At 48.6% G+C, this 12,804-nt stretch overlaps 1 protein-coding gene across 1 annotated transcript in view; it reads right to left on the bottom strand.

Annotated features, from left to right (window-relative positions):
• Oda (Ornithine decarboxylase antizyme) overlaps positions 1-12,804 on the bottom strand; it is a 65,156-nt gene that overhangs the window by 1,948 nt on the left and 50,404 nt on the right. The window contains exons 2-3 of the mRNA XM_077629162.1: positions 585-736; positions 213-465 (exon numbers count right to left, since the gene is read on the bottom strand). Of these exons, the coding sequence (XP_077485288.1) occupies positions 213-465; positions 585-736 (405 nt within the window). The remainder of the gene's footprint in view (positions 1-212; positions 466-584; positions 737-12,804) is intronic.

Genomic DNA, 12,804 nt, shown 5'->3' with positions numbered 1-12,804 from the left:
TTGCACCCTTGCACACAAAATTGCCAGCATGAGCAGCCAAGCGACAGCACATTTAACCTGCTTCTCACTGCTGATGAACACCAGTTTGAACAGGCAAACTCAAAAACTCCCGAATGTATAGTTTTTTCATACATATTTCCCACCTCCAAGCCACTAAGTGCACATTTACAACCCAAGTCCAGAACAAAAAAGAGGCACGAGCAAAGTAGTACCCCTGTCGTTGCGGTCTTTGTTGAAGAAGACCAGGACATGGGTGCAACCCAGTTGTTCCTCGGCAAACTCGAGCAGTGCGACAAAGGCTTCACGGGAGCCCTCTGGCAGCACGCACGACGGCAGCTGCACATACAGCCGGCCATCGCACAGCACCGTTTCCCAGTTCACCTCAGTCTGCTCGGTCAGACGGCAGCGGAACGTCAGCCGCACCGCTTCCTCGCTCCACTGCCGCGCAAACAGCTCTCCTCCCTTCTGCAAGAGAACAGCAGTGGGGTGCCTCAGAGCCAATGGTTTCCGCAACAGCTCAAAAGGGCTGTGGAAGTGAACATCGCCTACAACGGGAGATTTCTTCACCACACAGTGTCACTCACTCGAACATGGGAGTTGTCCACAGGGGGCGCTTTCAGAGACCCCACGCCGCTGCCTCCTGTGCTTGACAGCGACACGTCGGCGGCATGGGGCGCATCAGGAGCACCACAGAGGCCCAGCACCCAGAGAGATACAGTAGTGGCGCAGCAGCGTCCTGCAATCGGCAAGAAGACCAGGGTGAGCACGCATTCACCCTCTGTGTGGGCCTCCACCAATATCACTGCAGGGAAGGGGAGGGCATTTCACCATGCCCTAGGAAGTGTGAGCTGCTATGACATTAGTTTTGCTGCCACAGCCTAGCTGGAATGGCAATATTGGTCCATTATCTGCCGAAGTTCCAGCTCATTCTACATCCCGTTGAAAGGACCGCATGCGCTGAAGGCTAATAAGAACACGTGCTCTGTGAAGGAATAACTGCACTGTGCACTCTTTGCCGCCCCCCTCCCATGGTCCTTTGCCAGACTATTCCATGGTAGTTTGCTTCAGTTCGCAATAAATATTCAGCAAGCCACAAGCAAAAACACCATTCTTTTGAACTTCAGACCTTTGGTCCATTCATGAAAGCTGTAATCCAAACATATGGATATATTTGTGTGCAGCATTTGGCTATAAACAAAGTCCGCAGTAGGGGGCAGTAAGTAGCAAAAGGACAACGGAGACAAACAAAAGGTCCGAAATCGTCTGGGTGGAAAAATTGCAATTAAGGTGCTGAAAGACTGCCCATAGACTTACAGCATATCATTCAGATAAGGGAACATAACATTGTTTTAATCCTTTTCATCTGGTCCCATGCCTAAACTTTGTTGAACGTTCAGGGTGCCTCTAGCACCAGCTCGGTACTGGGAAGTATGCATGCCAGTGTTCCATCCCAGTCTATGTGAAGTAAAATAGACTAATTGAAATTGAATATAAGAAGCAGTGATGGTCACATGACTTGCAGTGTGATAATTCCAGAGTTCTCTTGAGAATGAAGTGGAAAAATAGACAAATGTTCAAGCAGCTAACGCTGGACTAACACAATATATTGTTTTGGTTGCAGTCAATGGAAGCAGCCATCTCTAGCTGTTTTATCCCTGTGCCACCAAAGTGTTCAGCTGTTATCTACAGCAAAAGTCTCCGACGACTGTTCCATTTGCGCAAAGGCAGCAGTATTTTAACCCGTAGTGCATGCAGCCGAACAGAACTGGATGTTTTGTAACAGCACTGCACTTTAAATATGATAAATTCTGACCATCAAAGCTTAATATGATGGCACATACTAACGGTCATTTACCTGCCTTGGCATGAAAGCGGCGATTTGCGAGTTCTGAGCACCTCCCGTTTACGCATCAATGGCGTCTTTTTTTGAAAGCAATCTTGCAAACGAAGCAGCAGCAGCTGCTGTAAAACAAGGCTAAATATTTTCCAGCCAAAGAAAAAATAAAAAATGAAAAGTTCCTACTAATGTCGGCGAAACTGCCCTCAAAAATGACATCTGGTGCAACACATGCGCTGCTTTAAAACCAGACGGGCGTAACAGGACCGCACAAATTCCGCAAGGGTGACATTTTACAAACAGCTACCGGCGCAGTACGAAAATTTTGAAAAGTACCTAAATTGCAAGTAGAGAAAACGTCATCGCCTCGAAACATGCATGAAGAATTATCCCTCGGCAGTATTTCAGCAACTTAGCGGCCGGATAAGCTGCGAGGCGCAAATCCGATTCGACAACAGAAGCAGCAACGCAGATAGGTGCGCATAAGAAGGTTCCAGAACCCTGACGACCCCACGCGCTCCCCTAAGATTACCGAAGACTGGATTTCATTTAATTTTTTATGTCTGCATGAACAACAAGCAAATCGACGTGGAATGTACCCACAGAAAATGTAGATATCTGAAGGAGAGTGACATTGACATCCGAAACGAACGTTGCCCCTTAGCAGTAAAAGGTGGAGGAGGGTTCCAGTCGTTTATGGCATTAAATGTACTGTTTATCTCCTGCAATCAAGCCTGCCTAATGAGAACACCTAAAAGCAGCAATTTCACCAAATGTGACAACCACAACTAAAGCTAAGCCACCGCAACACGTCGCGGCGCAACACAATTGGGTCACAGAATCGGCATACGCAACTGCCTGAAACCCCAACAACGTAAAGAATTAGGCGAGGAGGCGGGGGAGGGCAGTGTCTCGGATATGGCAGCCAACGGGAAGTTCCTCCGAGGCACGGTCACGGGACAACAAAATACGAGAGAGCATCCCGTTTATACTGCCGATCGAAAGAGCACGTAACGCGTGTCACCGAACGATGCCCACGCGCAAACATACCATTGGAGGGGCGCCTGCGGTACGAATGGGATCACAGTTAAAAACACGAACATTAATTTCGTCCCATTTCAGAGCGTCGCAGTTTAGAAACATCAAAGATTGGACGCTAACACGACGCACAGGCAGTTTGACTTTTACAGGCAGCACGAGGGCGTTATCGTTACTTTGCTACAAGCCATTCTCTCTGAAGAAACTGTCCGCTGATGAGAATGGGTGATCAGAGCGAAATCAAGGTCTGTCACGCTCGCCTTGGAAGTTAGGCTTAGCCTGGCGAAACGAGGAGCAAGTTCACGGGACACTTGCCACCGGCGAGAAAGCACCAAAAAGACGAAAACAACGAGTCCTACCTCATGGTGTTGTCCGGACAGCTACTACTAAAATTACTACAAACACCTGGCATGGCGGCCTCTTTACTACTTAAACTTGATAAGGTTAACTCAGCCGTACGATTCATACCGCCCCAAAGGGTGGCGTGGATGCAAACTGCTCATTCGCCTTCCGCGACCTCCTTTTCATGCCTCTGCATGAGTGACGTCACTGATGGAGCACGCCGCCTGGTGCTGGAAGATTGCAGGCATTGCCCGCAGTTTCGTTTTCGGGAACAAGCTCTGCAGCACTCTGCACTGCTCTGCGCAGCTGGGAGGCTGCTTATTTTTGCTGCCTATTTTGCGGCGCTTACAAGGCGGCAGAGGCTTCGCTCGTCCGTCCCGTTCCGGCGGAGCATCACACGAGGGCAAGGTTGGGAAATGCAGTTCTCGTTCGTTGACCGGAACGCTGGTCGGGGAAAGAGAGCGCTTTCCTTCCCCCATTCTTGTCTCCTTTCCCTCGAGGGCGGAGGAAAAGAAGCAGAAGTAAACAAGCCTCTAGGTCAATTCAGAACAAAGTAAGCGCGCTTGCTCGGTCAAAACCCTTGTCGGTCTCTCGTAGGTCGATGGCGCAACGTAAAGCGCGCCTGGGCGTTTTCCCTGCGTAGCTTTTGTTTCATAAAAGCGACAACGTTTAGAGTGTTTTATTCACACAGTTACATAGTTGCGCATATCGCACGCATTTCATTCGCGGGTGTCATAATTCCAAACTGCTGTAGTAATTATACCAAAACTAGGGTGCACTTGTGATATTCATCTCTCAAACTTTCTCTAGCACAACGATAGCCTGTTGCAACAACAGGCGTCTAAGGGTTTGTGAATGCTGTTATTGCTGTTCACTGCGCAGTGCTATTGTGATATGGTCGCCTGTCTGTTAATTTATTCACAGTATGCGCTCGTCCGATGCCGCCTTTGTCCACTGCGGCAATGCGCGGCCCTCAAACTGAAGGCACGACACGTGTAGCAGGTTGTGTAAGCGCGGAAAGTACAGCCTCCTACCTGTACCTTAATTTAGAGGCGAGTTCGAGGAGGTCGTATAACTGTCAAGGTGGTGCTGGTAACAATAAAATATTTTTTTCTCTATTTGCTATTAGTTGTAGCAATTTCGAATGTTATAATGCCATTTTAACGGATGGCACAAGATTGACCAACGTTTTCCAGCATACTTTAAACACTATATGAGTGATAGCCAGCCTTCTTGAATGGCATAACCATTTCTGGAAAACAGTGAGGGAAGTTATGGCTAACATGACCATGCTCAACCACTTGGCCACCGTTGCGGTAGTCCGAGAACTCTGGCTAACTTGGCCCGTGATTGCAGGATTTTATGACGGTGTAGCCAATAGCGGATAAGCGACGGATAACCAGGGCCATCATTGTATGTGTTTATGAGTGGAACAACCAATATCAGATACTAATTGGCAACTCTGGGCCTGCTTAGGGCCACGCTTTGCCAGCAGATTTCTAATATTGGCCCGCGGCCGTGTGCTACCTGGATAATGCTTGTGTCTCCTGTTGCACTGAGTTTATTATTTTCAAGCACGAAATGCATATAGGCGGCGTGGGCGGAATTTCAGACAAGCTGTCGCAAAGGCTCACCCGGAGAACATTCCAGGCGTCTTTTTTTAAAGGGGGCGACGCAGGAAGAGTGTGGACGTTGTTAAAGATTAGAGCTTCATTCCCAGCGCCAGCACTTAGTAATAGAGAAAAACTGTACCCCTGCTGGAAGACAAGGTAGGAGGAGAGAACAAGACCCTTTGTCACCCCCTACCCTCACCCCTGTTCTTCCGGATTCGGCAGCAAAACGTTACAAAACGCCCATGAGTCGCTGATCTACACGGCAATCGAACCGTCGACTTCGCGATGTCATGTAATAGGCGCTCTTTATTTTCTTCTTTATTGCTGAATCAATGCCACGCCCAGCGCGCGGTGTTCTCGCTCGCTGACGAGCCAACCACAGACGTCTGCAAGCTGGCAAATGGTGGTCGTAGCTTCGTGCTATGGGCACAGCCAGAGAGCAATATGTTTGAAGAAGATGGAGCACAACCTGCTTATGGAAATGAAACGAAATGGGAAAGGTAGCCACAGTATGGCAAGTAAAGCTGCAAACGAGCCCAGTTAGTTTTCCATGTTTAACTTCATCAGTGCGCTACTGATGAATACGAACATCACCGGCTCAAAAAGCACACATACATGTTGAGCGTCCTGTCTGTATGTGTGCTCTTTGCGTCTTGTCTTGTTCGTTCCCATTAGTAGCGCAGTAATGCATAACGCAGTATGATGTCCCGTGAGTATGGTGCCGCTGACATGGCAACGACGGCTACGTTGCTGATGGGTATGCATAGTTTCGTTTTTGCTGCTTCAGCAGTGTAGTTCTTTTTACGGCGAAAACCTGTTGTCTAGCCTTTTTGTGCGAGTTAAACTTCCTCTTCCAGGTAGCCCCCCGAGCCAGGATGGTGCCTCCTCCGGGGAACCCACAGGTAGAAATGGATCTCCCACCAATGAGCCCCGATCCCTACATCACGAGACCACAGCGATAGCAAATTCAAAGACGCAGTAGGAAACCGATCAGTGCAAAAAAAAAAAGAAAAGAAGCGTATACAACCAGTACTGCTAACACAGATTTGTCGGGTCACGTCGTATGATCACCTGTGCATTTTGTAGTTTCATTATCCTGGCTAAAACACAACTACTGTGACCGCCCGATAATCGAAATTTGTGTCAAGCCACATCGTAACCACCACTACGCCGTGGGTAAGGCATAGGTCTAGTTTTGGGAAGGGAATGCATCGCCCTTTCATTTATTGCTAACAGTTCTACTTCCGCCCCCGCGATAGCCTCGATCTCTCTTTTTTTGTTTCCGTTTGCCTACCTAATTTGTTCAGCCACGAAAGCTTTTTTTTTCTTCGTTTATTCGGCTGCTGACCACTTCGAGCGGGATAAGTTGCAGCGATGAACAACGCCACGGTTCGAGTTGCTTCACTCGTAGCTTCTTTGAACATAAGATAGGCGGGGCAATGCAGAAAGCGGCTAAAAAGTAACTGGAGCAAACGGCCATAGTCCATGAACAAAAAGCACGGGAATAAGACCGCAAAACGTCTGCTGCTTGTGGTTCCTACTTGAACCCCGTCTTTTAAGCGACATTTTCGTTCGGTCGGTCACGTTTCAGCAGCTTGCCGTGCGGTGTCAAAGTCGCGGAGGAAGGTTTCTGGGAAGGCTGCAATAATCACGCTCTACCGCAGTGTTTTTGTGCGTGAAAGTTGCCTTATCGGCAGGACGGGTTGTTAGCCGGATATCTCTTGCACGTGGCGGCGCTTGGCTTGTCAGATCTGGTATGTAGCGCTGTAGCGCCGTCAGTTTCCTGCGCCCGGAAGACGCGACACAAGTGACAGAAATGAGCTGAATTAATGAGCAGCATGCATGTGCGTATGTCGAAGTTGACCTATATCGACAGACTACGGCATTCTAATCACGAAGAGACGACTTTCACCTAAAATGGAGCTTTTATAAGGTAGAAAAAAAAAACACGAAATGCACGAAGCTATGCAACAACCAGTTCGCCTTGGTGTAGACATCTCGAGTTTGAATTAAATGGCGGGAAACCTTTTAAATTCAAATTTCTCAGCCATTAATGCGTCGTTTGCTGCCGGAGAAACGTAATGGGTGAGGTGCGTTTCCGAAGTGAACGCAAAGAATCGTGGGAAAATCGTCTGCCTTCTACTTCCGGTTCTAATTTTCTTCCACACTTACAGTCACTGTGCATGAGTGTATCATTTAGTCATTCATTGATTTGTGCTGAGACATCGCTCATTGTGCAGCATCATCGTAATATGAGCGCGTGCTTTGTATGAACGTGTCCTGAGCGCAGAAATTGACAATTCCGAAAGGTAAGCCTCCTCTGTCGTGGCTAATATGCCGACGCAGGCTGGCGCTGTTCTGTTCGTGGACTTTAGTCGGTTTCGCATGCATTTGAAGTATAGTTTAACGCGTCGCGGTCATAATATATTTATTTTTCGCCGCACTACGAAGTTCTGAAACGTGCACAGTTTAGCAGAAGATAGACGTGTTTTCCTCACAGCGTGTACAGGCTGTGAGTGGACTAACAAACGGCCCGTACATGCCACTGTGCGTACAGCGCGTCTCCGTGTCGCAACAGAAATACTTACAGCGGTAAACAATGCCTAAGAGTGACGAATATCAACCACTAATCTCTCTCTGGAGCCTGCCGCAGAAATCTCCCACCATATGGAAGGTTAAGGTTTGTAGTGAAAATATGTACCAATGCTGCAAAAGTATTTTAAGAGCAGGGCATTAACATTCGGTTTTATTTAGCATAATGTTCATGGCCTACCTACCTGAAATGCACTGCCCAGAGCATTACAGATATACGTAGGCCGAAAACAGTGAGTTTATGTACAGTGCATTAGTTAAAAGAAAACATTTTTAATGGCCTTGGGACCAAACATGCAGTCGGACGCTCCTGCTACCAATACATGTTCACAGCACTGGTATGTACTGCATATGCATACAATGTACCTTGTGTCTGTTCTCGTGTCAATGGAGTTTATGCCCCATTATGCATTTAGTATATTGCGAGTAGCACAATGCATATACGTGCTACCTACAACGCTCTGTACATTGTTCCTTCTGTACCTCGTCCGTGCTTGCCCGACATCGCTGACCATGGTAGACCAAAATTGTCTGCATTTGCACATGAGTGGTGCCCAGTTTCGCGTCGTCAAGCGTGGATGACGTCATAGCCAGTTCCGCCATATTTTGTGACCTGCACCGGCAACAGTCTGAGAACAGCTTCAAGCAGGTGCATATATACTGTCGAAACATGTTTAGCCGTGCGCCAGCTGTGCTCGTGTCTCTCAGCTATCTCTTGGACGGTAGAGCGCAGATAAAGGAATGTGCTAGCAGGCGCTATCTACAGGCACTAAAGTCCGGCCGGTGACAGCTTCCACTGGAGCTAGGCCTGCGACTGCGCATGACTGTGACTGGTGGAAATATTCAACAAAAGAGGTCCATCAAGAGTTTATGAAGGTGACTGGAAAGCACGGGGCATGGCATACACTTCATTGTTAGAGGCTGCCATGTGTCGCCTTCTTGCTGTGGGTGAATGACTCTGCATGAGATGCACCCACCAGATAAAAAATAATATAAAATAAAGGACAGAAACTGACAGCTGATACGCATGCGAGACAACATGCTGATCTCCCTGTCCAAAGGCGGGTCCAACCATGCACGGCCGCCGGCCAAACACTAGCGTAAGCAACAGGAAAAAAATGATAAGGGATCTTGAGCGACACCCCACCCCCCTCCCCCACTCCTTCTCGCCTTACCCCCGGGCCCGCGTACGTTTAGTATACACTCATCGGCACGCACGAATGTAGTGATAGTTGTAATGCGTGTCTGCCACAGTGTGCATAAGGAGAAAGACGAATAGAACCGTTTGAACCAAATACACTGTAGTCGTTGCGTATTGGAATAAAAAGGGTATAAATTTTGGCTTACAAGCAAGCGGCATTTCTTTCAAGTGCAAAAATGGTTGTAATATTATCCGTAAAGGTTGACCTGTATGTTTTGTAAAGCTCTGATGAACTGTGCCAAACGACGACGCAAAGTAGCAAGACAGGACAAGCGCGACTAATAACAGATTCATTCGGAGGCCGTCGCTACCAAATACCGAACAGATGTCGGCGCCTGCGTCAAAGCTACGTTCACAAAAATGTACACAACGTATACAAAGAGCGCTTCGTTATAACACTCTAAGGCAAATAATAACAAAAAAATGCCGTTTCGTTTTCATACAACGCCGCTGTCGTATCGCTGATGCATTCATTGCCTTTCTTTTTTTAGCAGAAATGCTCCCAAAAATTTCGGGCTACGATTTTGCGCTCCTTCTAAGAATCTTGATTCTGCGTTGCCGTGGCCGACTCTTACGGGCCCATCAATGCTCAGGCAAATCTGTGCTGTTTTCTTCATTTGATAAAGACCGTGCGGGCTCCTGTGCGTGAGCATTTATGAAGCGCCCTGTCTGGATAACCTATATCACTTTCCACAAGTGAATAGTATTTCATATACCACCCCCCTCGCGCACACCTCGCAAGGCTTCCCGCATGTTGTTGGTGGCCTCGTTTGGTATGGACTCAAATGTTCCTGTAAAATTTTTCTTGGTAGTTATTGCACAAAGTCTTAATTCCGGAAGGACCACGCGACTGGATAAGACAACAGTATTAGCCATCGTTGTAAACCTTGCCTCATTGAGGGACGACAGCAACGGGGAATGTCACCGTGCAGCGGAACCGGCCGGCAAGACCGAAGCACAGATAAGAGCCTTGCGTGTGTACAATGCACACACACAAGCCGCCAGCCCATTAGAGATAAGAAAAGAAAAGGCGGTGGCTTGGCCAGAGGACGCAAGGTTGTTCCGATAACGGTCCGACGCACAAAGCGCTGAGTGGAAGCTGTTCGTGGTTAGCACGTGGCAGGCGCAAAGCAGTCCTTCGCTGCGTGTCATTACTACGGACCACTGATCGCTCTTCTGCGGTTGATAAGGGGTTAGCTCAAAACTCGGTCACCCATTATTTCGTGTGATGCGCAGAGTATTATTTGGCTTCCTTTCGGCCTTCTATGGATTTGTTAAGTAATATACTACCTTCTGAAATTCCCAAGCATTTCGGTGGGTTCCGGTGAGTTGTGCCCGCTTCCAAAGTGCACGTTATCATCTGTTGACAGAACTGTAACCGGAGTCGAGTGCGTTCTCCTAGATTAGTGGCCATCACGCCGAAAGAACAAACAGGAGGGGGGGTTGAATGGGGTGCCCCTCAATATGACTGAAAACAGAGCTTCTACTTGCAAGAAAAAAGCCAAAAGTGAAACGCGGGCGTCGCCATCTCCCGACAATTTCTTCAGTAAACTGCGTGTGTCGACACAACTTTATAACGCGGATCCCAGAGGCCATTATGAAAAACCTAACACTCGCCAAGAAAAGCAAGAACAAGAGGGTAAAAACAAATAACGTTTCGGGACCATTACGGGTCCCTTGTTCACATATGAAAGCGAAAAACGGAACGGCCGTGTTTATACGAGTGAAGGTCGCAGTAATGAGCATGCTGCAGGCATGGGCCTACGTGTCCGATTAAGTGTGTGCGGAGTTGATTGGATATGGAATGACTCTAGGAGTAGGCGTGAAGATAATGATCTCTCGGTGGAAATGATACTGGCTGCGTCCCAGGCGATAATGTGACTGGTGCATTTCTTGTGATCTGCCAAGGCGTTTTCCTCGGTGCGCCCCTTGGCAACATTTTTATGCTCCCTGAGCAGTCTCCTGTAGTCCCCAGTTTCGCCGGTGTAGGCTGCGTCGCAATCCTGACAAGGAATCTTGTAAACAACCCCGGGGTATCTAGTGCTTTCAAGCTTGTCTTTCACTCGCACAAGTTGCTGTCTGAGCTTGTTTGTAGGCACGTAGCAGATTTGAACGTCATAGTCACTGAAGATTCTTGCCAGTGTTTCGCTCACACCAACCGCGTAAGGAATGGCGGCTCGCTTTCGCTCTGTTTTTTTCGGTGCTGTGAGTGGATTTGAAGATCGGCGTCGCTGAGAGTTAAGAATTTGCTTTGAGTAGCCATTTCTAGAGAGCCCTTCTTTCATCCTTTTTTCTTCTTTCCTTCGCGCTTGCGGGGATGAGCATAGGCGTTGCGCGCGTGTGAAGAGCGCTGATGCCCAACCGGATGCGCAGAGGCAAAGTGCGGCTTTCCGGTAGACCGACGTCACGAGGCTGTGCGCTGTACTAAAACATCGAGAAAGGCAATGCGTTCGGAACTCTCCTCTTCCATTGTGAGCTGTATCGTTGGTTGGATGGAGTTCAGATTGTGTAGTAGAGCAGGCGCGTCTTGCCGGCTCAACACCCAAAAACAGTCATCTACATAGCGCAGAAAAATTTTTGGGCGACGAGGAAAAGAAGCAAAAGCGAGGGCCTCGATGGTTTCCAAGGCAAGGATGGCGCAAGTGACCGAAATCGAAGCGCCCGTGGCGGTTCCAAACACCTGCCCGTAGAACTCATTGTTAAAAATGAAGTAAGTGCTCTGCAGGCAAAATTTCAAAAGGCGGCATAGGTACACAGCTTCAAAAGGAGTGCGGTTGGCGAGCGTCTCGTCGTTTTCAAGGACGTCTTTACAGCACTGGACAGCGAAGTCCACTAACACACAGATAAACATAGATTTGACGCCAAAAGACACCATGATGCCACGTGCCTACAAACAAGCTCAGGCAGCAACTTATGCGATTGAAAGACAAGCTTGAAAGCACTATATAGATACCCCGGGGTTGTTTACAAGATTCCTTGTCAGGATTGCGACGCAGCCTACACCGGCGAAACTGGGGACTACAGGAGACTGCTCAGGGAGCATGAAAATGTTGCCAAGGGGCGCACCGAGGAAAACGCCTTGGCAGATCACCAGAAGTGCACCAGTAACATTATCGCCTGGGACGCAGCCAGTATCATTTCCACCGAGAAATCATCTTCCCGCCTACTCCTAGAGTCATTCCATATCCAATCAACTCCGCACACACTTAATCGGACACGTGGGCCCATGCCTGCAGCAATACGCATGCTCATTACTGCGACCTTCACTCGCATAAACACGGCCGTTCCGTTTTTCGTTTTCATATGTGAACAAGGGACCCGTAATGGTCCCGAAACGTAATTTGTTTTCATCCTCTTGTTCTTCCTTTTCTTGGCGAGTTTAGGTTTTTCATAATGGCATCATTTCCTCGCCAGACGAGTTTTCGTCAAACTCTGGACTACATCCCAGAGGCTATGCTGTACCACCATTCACTTCAAATTATAATAATTGGTTTTTGGGGAAAGGAAATGGCGCAGTATCTGTCTCATATATCGTTGGACACCTGAACCGCGCCGTAAGGGAAGGGATAAAGGAGGGAGTGAAAGAATAAAGGAAGAAGAGGTGCCGTAGTGGAGGGCTCCGGAATAATTTCGACCACCTGGGGATCTTTAACGTGCACTGACATCGCACAGCACACGGGCGCCTTTGCATTTTTCCTCCATAAAAACGCAGCCGCCGCGGTCGGGTTCGAACCCGGGAACTCCGGATCAGTAGTCGAGCGCCCTAACCACTGAGCCAGCGCGGCGGGGTCACTTCAAAACAGTGATCACCAGAAACGGACGTATGAGCCCGCCGCGGTGGATCAGTGGTTAGGGCGCTCGCCTACTGATCCGGCGTACCCGGGTTCGAACCTGACCGCGGCGGCAGCGTTTCGATGGAGGCGAGACGCATAGGCGCCCGTGTGCGGAGCGATGCCAGTGTGCTTTAAAGATCCCCAATTGGTTAAAATTATTCCGGAGCCCTCCACTACGGCACCTCTTTCTTCTTTCACTCCCTCCTTTATCCCTTCACTTACGACGCGGTTTAGGTGTCCGCCGATATGAGCCAGATACTGCGAAATTTCCTTTCCCCCAAAACCAATTTTAATGTTTTTCAACCTCTCGCGATCAACCATTAACTGCCACCTGGCAGGGTGGGCTCA

The sequence above is a fragment of the Amblyomma americanum genome, chromosome 6, assembly GCF_052857255.1.
Source record: "Amblyomma americanum isolate KBUSLIRL-KWMA chromosome 6, ASM5285725v1, whole genome shotgun sequence".
NCBI classification, from domain to species: Eukaryota; Metazoa; Arthropoda; class Arachnida; order Ixodida; family Ixodidae; genus Amblyomma; species Amblyomma americanum.
This window is presented reverse-complemented; position numbering and strand designations above follow the sequence as displayed.